The sequence below is a fragment of the Balaenoptera ricei genome, chromosome 11 (genome assembly GCF_028023285.1).
Source record: "Balaenoptera ricei isolate mBalRic1 chromosome 11, mBalRic1.hap2, whole genome shotgun sequence".
NCBI classification, from domain to species: Eukaryota; Metazoa; Chordata; class Mammalia; order Artiodactyla; family Balaenopteridae; genus Balaenoptera; species Balaenoptera ricei.
The window spans coordinates 49,363,031-49,385,151 of record NC_082649.1 but is presented as its reverse complement, the minus strand read 5'-3'; the positions used below and the strand labels follow the sequence as shown (position 1 = coordinate 49,385,151).

Below are 22,121 nucleotides of genomic sequence, written 5' to 3'. Positions count from 1 at the left end.
CCTTGGGTGAGTGCTGATTGTGGTGTTTGAATCAATGAATGGGGCCTGTTGCTGGCTTTCCTGTGGGATGCCTGGGCATGGACTAGGTAGGCAGTTTGGGATCCCCCTAACTGCCAAAGTAACAAGGACATTTTTTTTTGCAGGATGGTGTTTATTTATTATACGTATTCAGTAAATGGTATTGTATAGCAGTCATTGTAGTGGTAGTGATAGTAATAATAATGGCTAACACTTTTTGAGTGATTGATATGTACCATGTGTTTCTCTGAGTATTTTATGAGTTTGAAGTTTTTTCATCTTCAAGGCAATCTGATACAGAAACTGAAACAGAGAGGTTAAGGCTCAAGAAGAGGTTAACTGGGTTTTTAAGCCAAGTAGTCTGTAGTGCCTGTGCTCTTAACCACAGAACACAGTCCCTTCTTAGGGGGAAACATGTAGATGGTGAATGATTCTTCAAGGAGGTGATTGTTTACTGGCATTTTTCTTTGTTATAGAAAAGTCTCATCACTGAAAGATCTTTTAACTCTATCTCATAGGCACTGACTATGTTTTTATGTATTTTTTATGTGAAATTGTTCTGGTAACATGGGTTCTAATTGTGGTCATTTTACTTATAGTTTATTCCAATGCCTGTTCTATATGGTGTTTTCCTCTACATGGGAGTTTCCTCATTAAAAGGAATCCAGGCAAGTCTTAAGCATTTAATAACTTTGTAAAAAAAACTTAAACATTTTATATTTGCAATGATTGTTTTTGTGATGGTAGTGATTTTTTCTCTGATATTTTGGGGGCAGGTTAACTAGTGACTTCAAATCCACATTTTCCAAGTAATTATTGCTTACTGCACATTTTTTTTTTCCCCCGAGAGTGAGATCATGAACTGTTATGTCCTTACCTATTTTTAATTGAAGCTAATGAAAGGTAACTATCAATGAAGACTAGTATAGTAAGAGGGAGGATCAAAAGGATTGGAATGGGGGAAAAGGGGCTGTTTCTGACATGTTAGAACAGCAGTTTCAGTTGCTTAAAAAGAAAATGTAGGTATTAGTCTTCTATAACCATGGTAATACCTGCCATTTGTATGGTGCAGTACAGCTTATAGAGCCTAGTATACAGATGATTTTCTGTGATCCTCAAAACAACTTTGGGATACGAAAGGAGGAAATACTAATTTTGTAAATCATGAAACAGAAATAGACTTACTGAAGGTTTTTAAGTAAGCAATGGAGCCAAGGCTAGAATCTAGTGTTTTCACTACTGTTTTGTCTTATTTATAGTATTTCTTGGGAAACAAGCTGATAGAATGAATTAGGATTTGTGTGAATCCAGCCTTAGTGTAGAACGTGTAGCTGCTCAGGCAGGGTTGGCACCACTCACCCAGTCCCGGCCGTGAGCAGCGTGTGGTCCCGAGCTGCCGGCTTCTGGCTGCCGGGTATCTCAGACGCACCAGCGTTTTTTTTTTTCAACACAGTCCAGTATCTACTCTCCAGTGGTCAAGAGATGATCTCATTAACTCAGTTGATTGTTTTACAACAATTTTGTGAGGTATGTAGGGCTGATCTTATTCCCGGTTTATAAATGAGGAAATTAAAGCTCAAAAGGACCAAGGAATTGGCTCATAATTTCCTTTTCACTGGGTGAAAAATTAGTAATTGTTACCTCAGGTTACTTTCATAAAATTGGTAATGTTAGACTTAGAAAGTACCTTGGGAGATTGTTACTCTTTTATTTTACATATTAGAACACAAGGTCAGAGAGATTAAATGACTTGTGCATTTGATTATAGCAGATAAATTTATCGAAATATTTTAATTCCCCAATTTAAAACATTTTGACTTGAGTTTTCTGATTAATGAATTACATTTGTTTAAGTGGTTGCCTTGATTTTTATTTTTTCCTCCTTGGATCAAGATGTTGCAAACTGAAACATTCTCCTGTGTTATCACGGCATATCAGGGAAGTTAGAGTTTAAATCACAAAACTCTAAAGTAGAATACAGTTTCTTTTCCTAAGTAGCAGAAATGAAATTTTTGTTGAAAACTTTTTCTTGTTTTGCTTTCCATTCGATATGCAGTTTTTTGACCGTATAAAATTATTTGGAATGCCCGCTAAGCACCAGCCCGACCTGATTTACCTCCGCTACGTGCCGCTTTGGAAGGTCCACGTCTTCACAGTCGTCCAGCTCACCTGTCTGATCCTCTTGTGGGTGATAAAGGCTTCGGCTGCTGCAGTAGTTTTTCCCATGATGGTAAGATTTTTTTTTTCAGACTTAATCAGTAATTAATAACATTTTTGTGTGTTTTGGTAGTACTTATCTTACTAATATTTATAATTGACTTTGAGAAAAGGATTTTAAGCACCTTAGGTGTTTTGAAATGTGAATTAGCCCTTTCTAGCTATGAAACCAATAGTTTTCAAAATTGAATTTGCTTGTCATTTTCTAATTTTGGTTTGTTTTTGATTTTTACTCCTTGGGTATAGAACACTGTTCTGTATTTTTAAACAACTTCAGAGTTTAGGACGTTTATGAAGCAAATGTGATAGCCTAACTTAAAAGCCAGAGCAACCAGAGCAACATGGTTCTTTAATAGGTTATTTCAATACATCTTTTTCAGAAATTAATAGATCTAGAAGTCAAAAAGTAATAAAGATTATAGATGATATTAATAATTCATTACATTATCATATAATTTAATAATTATTCATAATTTAATCATTAAATTATCACATTTCAAAATTGCATTTTGCAAATAGGGAATATTCATCCTTTGTAAATATTATGCAGAAGTTGCTTTATGTACATGGCCACAAAGAAAATCTTTAAAAATTAAAAAGTTGAGAAAATTATGCAGTTAATATTCCCTGATCACAAATAAATTAAATTACAAATGAATAGTGAAAAGTCACTAAAAAATATTCAGTATTTAGAAATTAAATTCTGAAATAAGCCCTGGGTGGAAAACTGAGTTAAAAAAACCATTGTGGAGATACTGAAATGAATAACTTTTTATCTATGAGATAGAGCTAAAGTTATACTCGTAGGAAAATGTGTACCCTTCCTTGCCCTTATTTTTTCAAGAAGACTTAAAATAAATGCAACCAAGTTTTTTATTTATAAAGATCAATAATGGATAAACTCATTAGTAAAGAAGAACATGAGAGAGCAAAATATACAAGATTAAGAAAGAGAAAAGATACATAATAACCACAGCTATGGAAGAGATTTGAGGGGTTTTCTTAAAACAGTACATGAATCTATAGCAGTAAATAATGAACATCTAGAGTAGAGGTCAATAAACTTTTTTATGTAAAGGGTCAGATAGTAAATATTTTCGGCTTTGTAGGCCACTAGAATATTATACAGACACTTATATAACGAGAGAAGTTTCCATAATTTTTTATTGATAAAATTCAAAATAATTGTACGGTTTTAGTTTTTTTTTTTTTAATGAAAGACTGCTAATGAGAAGAATGGAAATTTTTCACTTGGGACAATATTTCACTTAATTGGAGTTAAAAGTTTACTGTTCCTCTCATCAAATCAGTTCTAAATGTTCATCTGTAAAAGCTAGTCTTAGCTCACAAGCCATACAAAACAGGTGGTGGAAAGGATTTATCCCAGGGGCTTGTGGTTTGCCTACCCCTGATGTAGAGGAAAAAGCCCACTATTTACTACTGTTATTTGATATGAATTGAAAGTTCTAACTGTGATGTGAGATAAGAGTAATATAATAATTGGTATAAAGAGAAGATAACATTATTTGTTGGTAATGTGATTGTATACCTATTAACCCAAATGACTCAAAAAAGACTAAAATCTCTAATAGAATTAATTAGAATTTTGTTAGGGTGGCTGGATACCAGAAAACATGAAAATTAGTATGCAGGCTCTATCTTAGTAATAATGCTAAAAATTGAAATGAAAAAAATTTTATTCACAATAGTGGCCAAACACTATAAAATAGTTAATAAATTTAAAAGGAAAAACCTACTTAAAGAAAAAAAACTTTACAATAATATTTGTATTAGTTTCTTAGGGCTGCTATAACAAAGTATCACAAACTCGTTGGCTTAAAGCAACAGAAATTTGTGCCACAGTCCTGGAGGCCAGAAGTCAGAAATCAAGGTTTGGACAGGGCCCTGCTCCCTCCAGAACCTGCAGGGGAATCCTTCTTTGCCTCCTTCTAGGTTTTGCTGACAGTCTTTGGCATTCCCTTGGCTTGCAGCTGCATAGCTCCAATGTGCCTTTGTGGTTGCTTGTGTTCTCCATGTGTGTCATTGTGTCTTCACGTGACCATTTTAAGAGGACACCAGACACACTGCATGAGGAGCCTATTCTCTCCAGTATGACCTATTCTTAATCAATGACATCTGCAACAATCCTGCTTCCAAATAAAGTCATATTATGAGGTATTAGGGGCTGGGACTTAAATATTTTCATGGGAGACACAAGTCAACCCTTAACAATATTGAAGGACATAAAATTAAGACCTGAACAGATAGAAATATATACCATGTTCTTTGTTTTGCATACTAAGTATTATAAAAATGTCACTTCCAAGTATGAAGCCTACTAGTTTTATTTGCATGTGTGTTTGTGTGGGGGTGGGGGTTGGTATCAGTGTGAACTGGGTAATTTTAAAGTTTATAGAGAAAAATAGATACCAGAGCCACAACAACATGGATGGTAGAAATATTCTGTGTCTTACTGGAGTGTGCTTTACAAGAGTACATGTATTTTTCAAAAGCATTAAACTCTACACCTGATATTTTTTTATTTACTATATTTAAATTGTATATTAATGAAAAGATAAAGATATAATAAATACCAGAGAATAACAAAACAAAGATAATTATAATTCAGAATTCCTGGCTGGGTCCGGGGGTGAGGGGCTTCACTGTTCCTGTGCTGATACCATAGTGTTTTGATAACTGAATATTTACAAATTGCTGTCAAGTCAGCATAGCTAATACAGTATGAAATTGGCATAGGAATTGACAAATAGATCAGAAAAACAGAGTCCAGAAAAAAATGAGTCCAGAAATTTGTAAGAATATATGAGAATTTACCACCTGAATAACATAAGCGGATTATTTCATTAAAGGTGGTAATTCATTTAAATGGGAAAATTTAGTATATAGTGTTAGAAGATTTGACTGCATACTGGGAGCTAAATAAAGTTGCTATCTTATATCATATTCAGAAAGAAATAATAAATCAATTCAGGATTTAAATGTTAAAATGAATTGTAGTAGAAAATCTTGAAGATTATTTGTATAATCCAGTGATTGAAGGTAATTTTTCAAAGAAGGTAGAGAAATCCAACAGTAAAAGAAAGATGATATATTTGACCACATGATAATTGTTTTGTATGTCCTTATTAAAATCAGATTGTGAACTGGGAGAAAATATTTGTAACATATAAGACAGATAAAGTGTTTCTGTCCAAACCACACAGAACTTTTAGGAGTTCATGAACAGCAGTCAATTGAAAAAACAGGCAAAAGACAGGAAATAGTGAAAACAGAAGATGGAAAACATAGTTAGAACACTGACATAAATCGCAGCAATGTCTATTTGGATCCACCTCCTAGAGTAATGAAAATAAAAGCAAAAATAAACAAATGGGACCTAATCAAACTTATGAGTTTTTAACAGCAAAGGAAAGCATAAACAAAATGAAAAGACAGCCCACAGAATGGGAGAAAATATTTGCGAACTATGTGACTGACAGGGATTAATCTCCAAAGTACAAAAGCAGCTCATGCAGCTCAATATCAAAAAAACAAACAACCCAGAACATCTAAATAGACATTTCTCCAAAGAAGACATACAGATGGCCATAAAGCACATGAAAAGCTGCTCAACATCGCTAATTATTAGAGAAATGCAAATCAGAACTACAGTGAGGTATCACCTCACACTGGTCAGAATGGCCATCATCAAAAAGTCTCCAAACAGTAAATGCTGGAGAGGGTGTGGAGAAAAGGGAACCCGCCTACAGTGTTGGTGGGAATGTAAATTGGTTCAGCCACTATGGAGAATAGTATGGAGGTTCCTCAGAACCTCCTTTAGGTTCTAACTAAAAATAGAGCTGCTACCATATGATCCAGCAATCCCACTCCTGGGCATGTATCCAGAGAAAACCATAATTTGAAAAATACATGCACCCCAGTATTCATTGCAGCACTATATAATAGCCAAGACATGGAAACAACCTAAATGTCCATCAACAGATGAATGGATAAAGATGATGTGGTATTTATATATACAATGGAATGTCACTCAGCCATAAAAAAGAATGAAATAATGCCATTTGCAGCAACATGGTTGGACCTAGAGATTATCATACTAAGTGAAGTAAGTCAGATAGAGAAAGTCAAATATGATATCACTTATATGTGGAATCTAAAAAAAAATGATACAAAGGAACTTCTTTACAAAACAGAAACAGACTCACAGACATAGAAAACAAACATATGGTTACCAAAGGGAAATGGTGGTGGGGAGGGATATATTAGGAGTTTGGGATTAACGTATACATACTACTATTGTATATATAAAAGGTAATCCACAAGGACCTATTGTATAGCACAGGGAACTCTACTCAATATTCTGTAATAACCTCTGTGGGAGAAGAATCTGAAAAAGAATATAGATATATGTATATGTATAACTACATCACTTTGCTGTACACCTGAAACTAACACAACATTGTGAATCAACTATACTCCAATATAAAATAAAAATTTTTTTAAATAAAGTAAAAAAAAAAAAAAAAGAGGAAATCCAAATGTCCAGTGAACATTTGAAAACATCTTCAACCTCAGCAGCAGTTAAAGAAAAGCAAATTAAAGAACAATGTGTCTTTTTCACAAATATAATTGGAAAGTTAAAACCTAATGCTGGAAAATGGGTTCTCTAACGCATTGCTGAAGAGATTTTTAAAAATTATATCTACTTAAATAATGTACATAATGTAAAGTCATCATAAAAATTAATAATCATGTTTGTGAAGACTCATCATGCTTAATCTGCTTTATAGTTTTATGCAGAGTTCAAGGGATTTATATAGGAAAAGGCTAAAAATGTCATTTCCTTTATGTCTTTGAGCAGAAAGTTGAAAAATATAAATAGGTGACTCAGTTTCTTTGGAATAAGATAGTGTATGAAATCATTTTAAAATAAAATATGTGAAGTACTTTTCAATTTACGATTTAATAAATACTTTTTCTCCAAGTGATATAATTTGTATATTTTTAGATGTTACTTAATATTCTCTCCATCACTTTTTAAAGGTTCTTGCGTTAGTCTTTGTACGCAAACTCATGGATCTGTGTTTCACAAAGAGAGAGCTTAGTTGGCTTGATGATCTCATGCCAGAAAGTAAGAAAAAGAAAGAAGACGACAAAAAGAAAAAAGAGAAAGAGGTAAAAAAAGAATTTTAAATATACACTATTCACTTATTGTTTAATATTTTGTACCAAGTAGCAAGCACTATTATAGTCACTTTGATGGAATCAACTCCTTCAGTCCTCCTAAGAACCTTATTATTATAAAGTGTAGGTACTTTTATTATCCCCAATTTACAAATGAGGAAACAGAGAGAGAGAGAGAGAGGTTAGTAGGTAGTTTGTCGTAAACACAGGCTCTTACCCATTTTACCAACTTGCCTTTAGCCCTTACACAAAAATACTTAAAAAAAAAATTACATATCATGTGTATACTAAATCAACAGAAGAATTTACCAGTATTAAAACATAGGTAACACAAAATAATTCTACATCATAGTCTCTCATCTAATATAACCTTAAATGTACATAAGTACATTTTAGCATACATTTTAATTTTAACAGCATTTTAATAATCTGGCATATATTGGGTTGGCCAAAAAGTTTGTTTGGGTTTCTCCGTAACATCTTACGGAAATGAACTTTTTGACCAACCCAGTGTAAGGACAAAAAGGACTTTAAGTAAATATCTTTTTACAGAAAGTATAGTAAAACTTTAGGTTTTATATTCAATATTATGTACCCTTAGTTGATTTGTATACTGAGATTTACATGAATACTCTTTTCTGAATTTGATTTTTTTAAAATAACCAGCTCAATACTATAACCTAGTAAGAAGGAAAAATAAATACTTGAGTATGTAGCATAGGTGATTTTGTTGATTTTAGTGCCTCACTTAATTTTCCCATTCAGAATATTGTTTGAAAATCAAAGATAAGAAGATATGCATTTTTAAAAGTTGTGGTCCTATTTAAATAGATCTCAAAATTGCTGGGTTTTTTTTCTAATTTTTGAGGGAAATCAGCATAATTTATAATTTAAAATGTATTAATTTATAACATATTGCATAGTTATTATGGAAAAACATTAAAGTTTTACAGACAAATGCGTTTAGGGCTTGTTGGCATTTTTTCATGGTTTTGATTGATTTTTCAGTGCTGATTTATGGCAAAATTACTGGTTGTGTATTTACTTTTCAACAAAAATTTTGACTTTTTAATTAGGACACTAATTAAAACATTTGAATTGAGTCTGCAAAATTTTTAAGAGCTTTGTTTCCTTCAAAGCTATATATGTATGTAAATGTTTATGAACTTGATGATTTTTCAAATAGGATATAATCTATTTATAAAATACTTAGGTAAAATTGCTTGCTTATTCCTGTATCAGGGAGAATAAGGTTATTTGCATATCACAAAACAAAAGTAAAGCTGGCTTAAACACAAGAGCTTATTTTCTCCTATAGAAGGAATCTTGAAAGTAAGTGATCTGGTGTGATGGCTCCACAAAGTTACCTGGAACTCTGCTGCTTTTCTCCCAGCTCGGCATAGACTTTCCATCCTCAGAATCCCCTGATGGGTCAGAAGGGCTGCTGAGTTTGAGCTGTCATGTCAGCATCAGAGACAGCAGGAGGTAGACCGTGGGCAGCTCCACCCTGCCATCCAGAATGGCATCCAGGAATTTCCACTGACACCACACTGAGTTACAAGGAGTGCTGGGAAATTTAGTTTAGGTTTTATTTTTTTATCTTTTATTATTTTTGTTAAAACTGGGTGCATCGCCACCCCCAAGTACTGGGATTTCTATCAGTAAGACAGAGGAGAGAATGCTCTTTCTGTCTCTCCTGTACTGCCCACCCTCTCCATTATAATTGTGTCATGATTTTGGCTGTTTCTTAGCTAAGGTGTTCTCAACCTGGGGTGACTTTCTGATGGTCAAAAAGGGGCTGCTACTGGCATCTAGTGGCCTGCTGAACATCCTGCATACACAGGACTGCCTCCCAGACAAAGAATTGTTTGGCTCTAAATGTCAGTATCGCTGAGATTGAGAAACCCTGCCTTATCCAAGTGAGGTTTTGCTTATACTTTAATGAGAGTTATGAGGTTTCACAAAATTTTGTTGCTCATTGTATGCCTGTGTAATAATTGATAATAAAATTTATGTAGCTAAATTGATATTTAAACAGTATCAGTGATTAACTTATAGGGGTGAAAGTTACAACCTCTTAAAATTAATCTTTACAAGTGGTTGTTTTCATCTTGTGCTACAAGTATGTGTTCATGGAAAAATTTTCAGTCATGGCAGATTAAATAATATTGTCAGTTTGGTTTTCTGATTCTTTAAGATACTAATATATTAATTGGTCCTCCTGGAAATATTCTGGGAAAAGTAATCTCTTCATGTATGTGCTTTAAAGGAAGCTGAGAGAATGCTTCAAGCTGGTGAAGATACAGTGCATCTTCCATTTGAAGGGGGAAGCCTCTTGCAGATTCCAGTTAAGGCGCTAAAATACAGGTGAGATGCAGCTTCATCCTTTAAAATGTGCTTCATTTACATGTCAGATGCATGAATAAGCCATGCAATGTTTCTTTAAAGTCATGTTACCTGTATTTTAAAAGATGACAAATACTGCATCTGACATGTGGGCTAAAGGAGGGCTCCTGCAGGTGGAAAAGAAAGTCACTGGCTCATCCTCCTCGCTTGCAGGAAGGAGTGAAGGAGACCTTGGCATCCATGCCAAGCAGAGATTGTCTTGTCGTTCATCACTCCTTCTGTTTCAGTGACGTTTAAAATCAGTCGTAGAATATTCCCATTCTCTCAGTAGTACAGCTTTTTTTTGTTCTGCCTTTCATTATGGCTGGGGTTGGTGTATGCTGGAAAATAAACATTTGTAATCCATTTTTTGATAACCTGTGACAATGTGACTATGTTTAGAGGCCCTAGAACTCTCCTGCGGTTTCCAAAGGTGTGATTTGACCATTGGCAGTGAGGGCTCATACTAGGGAAAAATTATTGTTTCATATATAGTTTATCACGTATGATTTTGGCGATTTATATTTGAATCTAAGAACTAAATATAGAGGTTGGGAAATGTAAGCTTTTTTGTAGATTAAAAACCTCTATTATTTATGTACACATCTGATTCTTCTACACATTTATTCTATTTATGACTGGCCATTTATAGAAGAAAGATCCGTTTTAGAATATATATAGGTTCCTTCCTTGACCAGTTAATGGAAAATGTTTGTTGATATTTAATTATCTTGCTTCAACCTTTTTTCATTTTTAACTTATCTTTATAGTTTTTATAAGGGCACATTTGGACTTGTACATGTTTATTAGTTTTGGTAAATGAATTCACAAGTAATTTTTCTCTAATACTTTTTATCATTGGTATTATTAACTTTTATCATTGGTATTATTCTTTGTCACCTTTATCATTGGTATTATTCTTTGTCACCTTTCATGATTTTCCCTCAAATTTGTATATACCTAAAATTAAATGTCAAGTATAGACGTTTTGATATATCCAAATAGAGTGCTCTGCTTCTCTAGATTCTGTCAATGTTTCTTAAATGAATTAATGTATTGACTTTGTTGCTAAAAAGAGTATAGGGGGGCTTCCCTGGTGGCACAGTGGTTGAGAATCTGCCTGCCAATGCAGGGGACACGGGTTCAAGCCCTGGTCTGGGAAGACCCCACATGCCACGGAGCAACTGGGCCCGTGAGCCACAATTACTGAGCCTGCGCGTCTGGAGCCTGTGCTCCGAACAGGAGAGGCCGTGATAGTGAGAGGCCCGCGCATCGCAATGAAGAATGGCCCCCGCTCGCCGCAACTAGAGAAAGCCCTCGCACAGAAACGAAGACCCAACACAGCCATAAATAAATAGATAAATAAATAAATAAAAATTTAAAAAAATCTTTAAAAAAAAAAAATGTATAGGAACTGCCGTGATAGTTACTGGTGACTCACCAGTTTGCTGAGGTTGTTTGCCACTTAATTTCTGCAGGTCCTGCATTATCTCTTCCTCACTGTGATTACACTTGGATCTTGACAAATTTAAATGGAGTCCATGCTTACACTGTCTAATATTTAACAAAAAGAATGGGTATATATATATTTACTTTTGTCTTTTAAATGATGACGTGAACCATGATTAATGTCATTTGGATTAAAACTTGAACATCCAGAATGCCAGGAACTGGCTGACCTGTTTATTTGCCAGAATTTTAAATCTTAAGTAGCTTTGGATTACTTGCCATGAAAATGGAGTGAGATAACATATGAAAGCATCTGGAAACTGTAAAGTCCTATAAAATATGAAAATAATTTATTTAATGTAGACAAAATTTTTCCCATCTAGTTTTATTTTGGGGAAAAACAAAATGTATACTTTCTTCAAAAAAGGTCTCAATTTCTATAACGGGAAAGTTCTTGCTTAGAGAAGATCATTTAGAAGCTAGAAAGTGCTTCAAGAACTTCTCTCTTCAGTTATTTGAAGTTGGCAACTGAGCAAAAAAACGTTTTCTTGGGGTAGACAGGGTTTCAAGTTGGATGGCTCTGCCATGGTGAATTTGGGTGTTCAAATTTGTGCACTTTTAAAAACTTCACTTGGTGAAGCAGCCATTCCTAGAGAGTCTCCAGTGGCCACGTCACTCTTTACTGCAGTCTTACATCATAAACGACATGCAGATTTAAAGTGTGAACAGATGATTGCTCTTTAGTCATAACCTGGCTGCCAGCACATTGTTAATTTAACATCTCATTTGACATTTGTATTTGTCGCTTGTTTGCATGAAATGTTTTCCTTTTGGTGAAGAAAAAGGACTTGCAAATATATTCCTGTTAACTTCCTAGTACTTTCATGTTACTCCAAACTGACAACCTTGAGCCCAAAATTATTATGGATATCTTCATTATTGGATTTGGGGTCTTGAGGTAATTTTTGCAATATTTCACAGAGACATGGAATGGTTACATTTGTTTCTTATAATGAAAGGACAGTATTTGGATTTTGATAAGTTTTATATAGTAACACCTTCATACTAAAAATATTACTGATATGGTAATACCAGCTAAAAGCAGTACTTATAAACCTTTTTTGTGTGTTATCTGTTGAAGTATTTTAATTTCTAATTTTAAAGTGTCCCATTTCCCAGAATTCGTTTTAATGATTTTTAAAAGCTATGAAAAAAAATTTTTTTAATCCTAATTGTAATTTTTCTTTACATACTTTGGATAGTTGTTTGCTGCAATTGAAATTCGCACAGATTATAAAAGTTTTCTAACTGACTTGAGGCTGTATCACTTTTTATATTTATAAGCATATTAATATATTCCTTTATGTTATTTCAATAGTATACTTATAGCCAAGATAATCACCTTTGGGCATCATTGCCAATTTAATTAGTCTCATTGCTAGTTTTGATTATAAAGAAAGATGCAATTCCCCTTGAGACCTTTATAATAGAACTCCAAAATACTGCTATCTTTCTAGATCTCGGTTTAAGTGCATGACAAAGAGTTTTCTCAATTTTAAGTTGATGAAAGCAAATATGATATAGATAATAGGAATGACAATATTAATGCTTTTGCAAGTACTGAATACTAACCAGAAAGTGTATTTGTTCTTCAGTGTTGATCCCTCAGTTGTTAACATATCAGATGAAATGGCCAAAACTGCACAGTGGAAGGCACTGTCCATGAATACTGAGAATGCCAAAGTAACCAGATCTAACACGAGGTAGCTGTAATGATTTATGCATTTTCTAACTATAGCCAACTTTCAGTTTACTTATGGATAGCTATTCAGGAAAACCATTAAATTTAACTCAGTTTACATAATTTATATTCTCTTTACTTAACAAAACCAACCTTTTTTTCTTCCTCTTTTTCTTCCTTCTTCCTTTCATCTATCCATCATTCCACTGTATACTGGAAGCAGATATAGGTGCTGATTGTTTTGTTATTTTTTAAATTTATAATTGCCTATTTCAAAAAAGAATTGTTTTGTAATAAAAATGAATATATACGTATGGAATAAATATATAAAAGATCAGAAACCATATAAAGAAAGATAATTACTAGGGATTGAATACTAAAATAGAATACTACCTCAATCATGCTTTCTGATGGTCCAAAAAAAAAAGACTTTCTTTTGTTTTGCTTTGTTTCAGCCTACTATTTCTTCGGTGAGGTAAACATTTTCCTAGAAGATATTTGTAAGAAATTTAATCCATGGGTGTAAAGGCCATTCAGTTTTATAATGGACCGTGTATTACACAACTGTTTCATAACCCCTTCCTTATATTTCTTGTTATGTAATAACCCTTTTTTCTTTCTTTCCCACTCACTTCAAGACCTAAACCTCAGGAATTCTGGCTTGATAATGATTAGTACATTGATCCCTTAGGTCTCTGGAGAAGTTAGGTATTATCCTGTAGAGTACTCAGTCATTCATAGTCAACAAATATTTTTTTTGTTGTACACTTTGTGCCAGATGCTGTGTTGGGTGTCAGTATATTCTGCTTGGGTGTCAAAAATTAAAACTTTTCCAGGCAAGCAATCACATAGCTATTTCTGTTTAGTTATTGTCTTTCTGGCAACTATCTTTTGATAATGATTGATTAGGTTTTTCTCCAAGATATCTTTCCCTACCTCCTTTTAGAACCTTGCTCCTACTTAATCTCAGTTATCAGCTCTTTTGGTTTTCTCTCATCATTTCTTGAGTTTTAATTCTCTAAGCTAGACTGCTTCCTTCACTTCTATGTTTGATCTCAAAAGTTTTTAAGTTAAACTTTTTGTCATTTTGGATTATTTCATGCAGCCAGAATTTCACTAGATACTCTTTTTACTCTTAGTAATTTTTCACACCTTGTCAGCACCCCTGGCCCAGAATGTTAGTATAGTTAGGATAAATAGAAAGACCTTACAGTAGTATTATTTTGTCTTTCATACTTCTGCCTTTCATTCAGGTTGCCCCTCAATTCAAAATCACATGGGAAGAAAGGGAATGTTTTGTTACATTGTTGAACAGAAAAATGTTTGGGTTATCTTCCTTCAGTTTTGTCTGGAGAAGGCAGCAAACCATAGCGTGTTTCTATCTTTTGCAAAATTTTCAAAGCCCAGATATTCATGTTACAATTAAATCAGTTAATCAGTTAAATCCATATACATGGAATCATTGTATTTGATATTAACTTGAAAATGTAGAATTGTATTTTGATCTTGTATTTGTGAACCAGATTTGGGGAGATAAGATTTGTTACATTTTGCAGGAAATTATTTGATGCTTATTTATATTGACAAAGATTAATTTTTAATGAATTTGTCAGTAAAATAAAAGTCAAATGCTACAACTGTTCACATATAAAGTAAAACTATTAAGTCAAGCACAGTCATCATACACTGACCAATTTTAAGGAGCTCCTCTTCAGTTGTAAGAAAAATGTGAAATTTAGTGGCAAAAATATCTTTAAAAAGCTAAGACTTTTTAATATTTGCCTTTCCAGTTAAGTTTACTGATATGAAAAGAAAGCAGTAAGATAGTAATAGCAAGTTGTATGTTTATGGTATTAATAGTTGTCTCAGAAGGCTCTTATGGATATTTACTGTTGGCCATGTTTGAATGTAATATTTAACCACTTCAAAATTATTTATTCTCATTCTTTGTTTTAAATAGCCCTGAAAAACCTGTAAGTGTGAAAATAAGTTTTGAAGATGAACCAACAAAGAAATACATGGATGCTGAAACTTCATTATAGAATTGAACCAAGAGGAATTATTTATAGATATATATATATACATATATATGTGTATGTATATATAATATTTCATGTCACTATATATAACAATATTGTATGTCATGCCATTTATGCATGACTACGGGGTTTTTTGAAGTAGTGTCTGAAGTTTGTTAGGAGCACCATGGAGACTGTGTGTATAATGAAATGGTCTCTTAGAAGTGAGGTACATGATTCTTACTACTCAAATATTTATTTTTCTGTTGGAAAATTTTTTTCTGTTCTTCAATAGAAAAATGTGGGGAAATGCATTCAGTCTACTTTTCTTTACATCTGTTTGTTCATCAGTGGCAGTCCATACCAACCTTAAGTGATACGTATTTAAATTTTTTCATTGAGTTGCTAGAAATGTTCCCATATTACTTCCTTTCTGCTAGGGCTTTGTGGGAAGAACAGGGCGTCTCTGCCAGTGGTGGGGCACAGATGGGGCCGTATCCTGGCTGCTGTGTGTGTGTTGCATTACATACATGTCCATCATGTTTCACAGATGATGGGAACTTTTTCGCTATAGAGGTAGAACAGTGGAAACTTTCTAGATAAGAACTATAATTTTGACCTTTATGTTTTTGAAATTTATTTTAAACTTTAAAACCTCCACATCTAGGTCTCCATTCTGATAGACAAGTATAACTGCAGGTGATTTTATAATTTAACTCCCATACCACTCATTAGTTTATGAATTTTAAAAGCTATAAAATACCAAATTATAATAGTTAAATTTTGTTGCCTTTGTAGAAATTTTTTTCTGAATCCTAGTACTCTGTTAGAGCCCCAAATGCCCACTCTATTCTCTGCCTTTGCTGTCCTTTACTTAAAATGTGGTTTAGTTTGTATCAGGTTCAAGTTCTTGATTATTTTTCTATTATAAGTAGTATGACTAAATAATCAGGAGTCAGAATTCTCTTAAGTGGGTTTATGATCAGTATTACTTTATTATGAATTACCTTTCATTTTCTGTTTACATTGTTCTTTCTGTTGTATAGGTAATATTTAATAGATTTCATTTTAAAATATTTTATTTATTTTAATTGATATGATGCTTAAATATTATATAAACATTTGAAAAGGTAACAAATATAGAGTAAATTGTTAATGTAAATAGTTGGTGCTCACTTGCATTTATGGTTTATTATCTGAGAGCAGTTGATAGATTTTACATCTTTGATATAAAGCACTGCCATATTTGTATTTTAAAAGAAATTTAGACCTATTATGTATAGCTCAGATTGATGACATTCTTCCTAGTTTGTGTTTGTATGTTTTATTTAGATTTTGCTTTTCTGAGCTGTCTTTTTAACTTCTAGCAAATCTTTTTAGTCATCTTTTATATACTTTTACCTCCATATGAAATAAATAAATGTTGTTCTTGTTAAGCCTGTAGGACTGGATGAATGGGGTTGTGAAACTGATTTGGCAAGAGGATGATTTCTAAAAACCAAATGAGTATTGAGAAGCCACTGAAATATCGAAAATAATAACATGAATGTTAGGATGAAAATTTTAATGAAATTCTGATGCTTCCTTTAATCATTTTTAATTAAAGTACAAAAGTATGAAGAATTGATCTTATAGAAGATCATGAGCAATGCCAAAAGCTGATATTTTAGCAATTCTAGCAATGCATTCTAAACTACTTAACTAATAAAATTTCCACATTTAAGACCATGTGATCCGATTCTAGTTAAAATAATGGATTCAACTTCTGCCTCATATGGGAGGTTGGAAATGTAGCTGATTTTCTTTAGAAAATGTAGCTGGCACCATTTGGTACTGCCTAAAGAAGAGAGATGCTGTCAGCACTTGATGAGAGAGTATTACCCACGGTGCTTGTTAGTGTTTATGAGCTTCCATTGAAGTGATTCCTTTTTATTCATAGCAGCATAATCATTTCCAAAGACCCCAGTATTTGCTGCTATGATTTTGTAATCTCCCCTGATGAAGCTGAACAAGAGGATTTCCTTACATCATTCCCTAGTGTCTGGATGTCACAGGGTTAACAAATGTGCTTTTTTATGGGAAGTAATTTTAAAATTTGAACTGAAATCTACCTGGGATCATAGTGTTTATGTGATTTTATTTATGAATACTAGTTGTCCAGTGCCAGAAAAACCATGATGTGCAAAATGCTTTGCACTCAGTGTTTTTACTATGTTTCTAATCGTTAATAGTTTCTGCTTTCTTTTGACTACTTGACTTACAAAATGATCTGATTGACTACATTGAAAAGCAAAGGTAACTCATGTTTTAGTAATAGCTTGTTTTATGTGGTTATAATATTTTTCTACTATTTTTGAAAAATAACAATCATGGATAGCATTCTTTGAAAGACAGTGAAAAATGTAATTTACTACATATATTGCTTTTTAAATGTTGCCTTAAACAGGTATAGATGAGCAGTAGTAATTGCTATGTACTGATTTACCTCAAGGTGAAAAAGAATTAAACCTGTGCATATTCCATTTATAAAATAAATTCATATAAACAGCCCTGCACTTTTTCAGATGCCTTGGTTTCCAGGATGGAGCTCAGTGCTACTGAGTACCCTGGCCGCAGGGCCACCTCAGGATATTCTTTCCTCCACCTATTTTATTTATTTATAGACATCTGTTTACAAGGACTATAATACATCCTCATGTTGACCATCTGAAATTCACTTTCACTTGAATGCTATTTCACTCTAAAATTGCCGCTTTTGAGAAGACAATGAACTAATAACTTCCTTATGATAAAAGGATGATGCTATATATTCTCTAATAATATTAGATATACGAAGTGAGGCACACGATCTTTCTAATGGGTGTTGTATATGTGAGTGTGCTTGTGTGAATGATGTTGTCAATCATAAATCTCTCAAGTTGTTTAAAAAAGCTGTGGCATATCATTGTTCATATTTGCCAAGCATATAAAATGTGTAGGACAGAATTTTTTATGTGCTAACACATGTATTTATAAAGCAGATTTCTTTACCACTCAAAATTACTAACTTTCGTTTTCTCCATCTAAAAAAAATGTTTCTTCCACATACCTTAAGTTTGTGTATATATATAATAGCTTTATAACTTTTACCTTTTGCAAAAGCAGGTTCAAAATTCTGTAAAAAGAAAAATGGTTTCCGAAACAGAGGTATGACACCAGAGCTTGCTGTTTTTAAAGGATTGTATCATGTATATCAGTTCTGTAAATGTGCTCAACAGTGTAACATGTGAATCCTGTTTTAAAGTGCTCAGATTTCGGATGTGTAAGCCATTAATATAACATTGTAATTCAAAAATGTTTAAATAATTTAATGTTTTAAATTTATTTATGTAGATCACATCATTGTTATAATATGCAGTAGAACTATGTGAACTGTCTTTTGGTTTAGTCCAACAATTATTTATTTTTTTAGAAAGTAAACTTAAAGAGTTTAAGGACATCCAAAATTTAAAATAGTGTTCATACTTCAAAATTTGGCAATTTTAATGTAAAGTTGGTTCTTTTCTAACTTTTCAAAAAGTAATGTGAGTGTCAATAATAGGAAAACATAGTTGGAAATGGAATCATCTAAAGATCATTTTAAAAAATTTAATTAGTGTATATTGACTTCTACAGTTGACTTAGGGTAATTGTTAACAGTTGTTTTTTTAATCAGATTTTTGTGCGTTGATTGATTCTTGTGTTGTGGCTTTTCTTTTGTTACTTTCATATTAAGAGTTTTTTTTTTTTTTGTAGGGGGGTTCTCTTCCAATGTTTACTACATTTAAATAAATAGAAATTGAATTTTATTGTTCATTTATGCAGTATTTGATAGCGTGGTATAATAACAGTACAGTTCTAATTTTTATGACTTTTATAATTATACAATGATAATATTTTCTTTTATAATAAAATCCAAAGTAAACATTTAAAATGTAGAAGTGATATTTTTCATCTATATGAAGTACAAGTATCTACCAAGTCTATAATGTGAATAATCCTGCTTTTCAAATCTGTTTCATAATATTAGAAGAAAACTATTTTTGGAGATGTTATTGAAGTTGAAAGATCAATAAAAGCCTACTGAATCAGTTGTTGAATATTGTCTTTATTTTGATATTAGAAGAGCTGCATGTCTTTCTTATGAGAACTGATAGGGGATGGAGAAAAATAAGTGATTTCTATTTCCTGCCTCCTAATTTTCCTAAGCAGAAGACAGAAAAGAGGAAACAGTGAGAAAAGAAGATGAAACAAAATAGTGTGTGTTTCACAATGATTTTTTGATAATTAAGAAATACTGAAATTAAAGCCCTTTAAGATAGGCTGGTCCATTATTTTCCCTATTTTAAAACACATCTGTTTAGAATAGAATTTTGCAGTGGGATATGTAATAAACACACATCACATTACACGATATGTAATGAGCATGTTAATACTGAACTTTCATAGACTCAAGGCTTTTTTGTTTTTAATGGCTAATTTCATTATGAAATTTTTTTAGTAATAGCTAATGACAGGCCTTGGTTTGTTTTCCATTAGGCACGTATGTAACAATTTCCTCCTGTGTTTTCTGCACTGTATAGTTTCTGATATCCCACAATGAATTTGTCAATTTTTTATTCCCATCAACAGAACTTTGAGATTTTTGTGGGGTTGGGGGCGGGAAGAAGAAGGGAAATAGCGAGTTTCTCACTAGTTTTTCTTTGATCTTGCTCCTTAAGGTATATCTGATCTCTCCAGTATCAGTTCTGTGACCTTTATCTCACTACCTCTATGCTTTTAATGAAAACATTCCTATTGTTTGGAAAACCTTCCTTCCTGTTTCTCTGCTATTCTTGCAAAGCTCAATTTAAGTTCTGCATTTTCTTCAAATTGTGCTCTGCCTTGTGCTGTGTTCTGTAAGATCATTCTTCTGCCTCCACTCAAGAGTGTGTCTGTGTTTAAAATGCCCTCTTTTTGTTTTTGTTTTTTGTCCTAGACCAGTGGTCTAGGGGTATTTTAGAAATTTGGGGAATTATTTTTTTCTTCTTGTTGATTCTGAGTATTTATTTTAATACCTATTTAAGTTAATTTTATTTGTTCCTTATGTTAGAGTTACCACGTTACACTCTTTTACTTCCGAAGTATGTAATTTACATTATCTGTGGATTCATCTCAGGATAGTAAAAGGGATATTCAAAAACACCAGATTTTACAGATTTGGACCCTACCACATTAGCCATGAGCTTAATGCAGGCATGACCCCTCTGGGGTCGTGTATATTTCTCACATTACAGAGTACAGTGTGGGCCCTGGATGGGTGTGGTCTCCTCTCCTGCAGAGCCCCGTGTCTCCCATGCCGCATAATCACCTCTGCAACTTTCAGTTACATTTAGGGAAGGCCAAAACATTGGTTTAAGATTTTATTTTAAGAGAGGAGAAGAAGAAAGGTGGGACGCACATTCAATATTCTGATGAAGAAAAGTTCAGAGGAGTAATTTTGTCTCCTGCATAATATTTAAAATGTCTGTAGAGAATACTTTTTCTACTCAGCATCAGTCTGCCTTCCCCTCTCAACTTTTTGTGTTTTGATCGGTAACATTATTTCTGCTGGTTTTATGTTCTCTGAAGTATAATTAGTTCTGCTCCATTCACCTGAGTTTGACTTCCTTCTCACCTTTCTGTATTTCCAAAATGGTACCTTACTGTTTTAGTTTTAAATATGTATTTTCAAGTACTCAAACCTAAGTGTTGTTATTCCATTAGGCCTACTTTTCATTATTATTCAAAGCAGAGAAACATCAGGGAAGCGGTTCACGGTATTCATTTTAAATCAGATTTTGGGAGATTGAATCACCACACTAATTGACATTCCTGTGGGCACTTGGAGCAACATTAAGATGGGATTGAGTAGGTCCTAGATTAAATTGTCCAGGGGACAGACAGCATGGTGGTTAAGGCTGGGCTCTGGATTGAAATTCTAGGTTCTCCCCTGCCTCCATCACTTACCAGCTCTGCCCTGTTGGGCCTCCATGTTACAACTCTAAACTAGGATGAAAAATAACCAGATGGAAGCTTCCTTGGTGGCGCAGTGGATAGGACTCCACCTGCCAATGCAGGGGACACGGGTTTGAGCCCTGGTACAGGAAGATCCCACCTGCTGCAGAGCAACTACGTCTGCGAGCCACAACGACTGAGCCTGTGTGCCTCAACTACTGAAGCCCTCACGCCTAGAGCCCGTGCTCTGCAACAAGAGAAGCCACCACAATGAGAAGCCCGTGCACTGCAACGAAGAGTAGCCCCCGCTCGCTGCAACTAGAGAAAGCCCGGATACACCACCGAAGACCCAACGCAGCCAAAAAAAAAAAAAAAAAAAAAGCAGATGATGTGAAGAGTAGGTGAAATAACGAGGAAAGAGTTTGGAACAGTCCCTGGCACAAAATAAGCGCTCAATATTTTTCATTTTTTGAAGCTTCATAATGTAAAATTGAGTATTTTTTTTAAAGCTTTAGTAAAATTAAAATTTTTTCAATAAAAAAAAGCTTCAGACTTTCACAAAAGGTGAAGAGCCTTGCCCAATGCCACAAAACGAACTAGTGACAGGTGTCCCACACAGCTCACTCGTACTTTGACGCCGGAGTCGCTGAAACTGTCTCCACGTTACACGAAAGCTATTCAGCAGGTACCGTTGATCCTTTTCAAACTAAATATCTGCTTTGGAAGATAACTGATTTTTAGTCCATAGCAATTCTTGAAATTAAACACCCCAAAATGAAGCTGCTCTCTCTCCTACCCATTTTATTTCAAATGCTGAAGGTTGGCACACCGAGTCCAGGAAAACTGACAGCGTTTAGGAAACCCTGGCTGGCAGGCAGCCCGAGGTCGGGGTGAGGTGGCTGCCGCCGCGAGGCCCTCAAGCTCCACCCCACAGCGCGCGCTGCGGCCCGGCCCGGCGCGTCTCCGGTTGCTACGGCAACCCGAGGCCGGCGGGCCGCAGCACGGCTAACCCTGATTGGCTGGGGCGCCTGCCGGTGGAAGAAGAGGTGTCGGCATTGGCTGAGGACGCGCCGGTTTCGTGGCCGGAAGGAGAA

At 34.0% G+C, this 22,121-nt stretch overlaps 1 protein-coding gene across 13 annotated transcripts in view; it reads left to right on the top strand.

The window, feature by feature from the left end:
- SLC4A7 (solute carrier family 4 member 7) overlaps positions 1 to 16,048 on the top strand; it is a 111,880-nt gene extending 95,832 nt beyond the window's left edge. For 6 of the 13 annotated variants that reach the window (XM_059939038.1, XM_059939039.1, XM_059939036.1 and 3 more), the window contains 6 exons: positions 618 to 686; positions 2,075 to 2,248; positions 7,300 to 7,431; positions 9,710 to 9,807; positions 12,930 to 13,037; positions 14,976 to 16,048. In XM_059939038.1, the coding sequence (XP_059795021.1) occupies positions 618 to 686; positions 2,075 to 2,248; positions 7,300 to 7,431; positions 9,710 to 9,807; positions 12,930 to 13,037; positions 14,976 to 15,057 (663 nt within the window). In that variant the 3' untranslated portion in view covers positions 15,058 to 16,048. Of the gene's footprint in view, positions 1 to 617; positions 687 to 2,074; positions 2,249 to 7,299; positions 7,432 to 8,758; positions 9,446 to 9,709; positions 9,808 to 12,929; positions 13,038 to 14,975 lie in introns of those variants that run through there. The other 7 variants (XM_059939043.1, XM_059939041.1, XM_059939048.1 and 4 more) reach the window with 2 other exon arrangements.
- Positions 16,049 to 22,121: the final 6,073 nt, after the last annotated feature.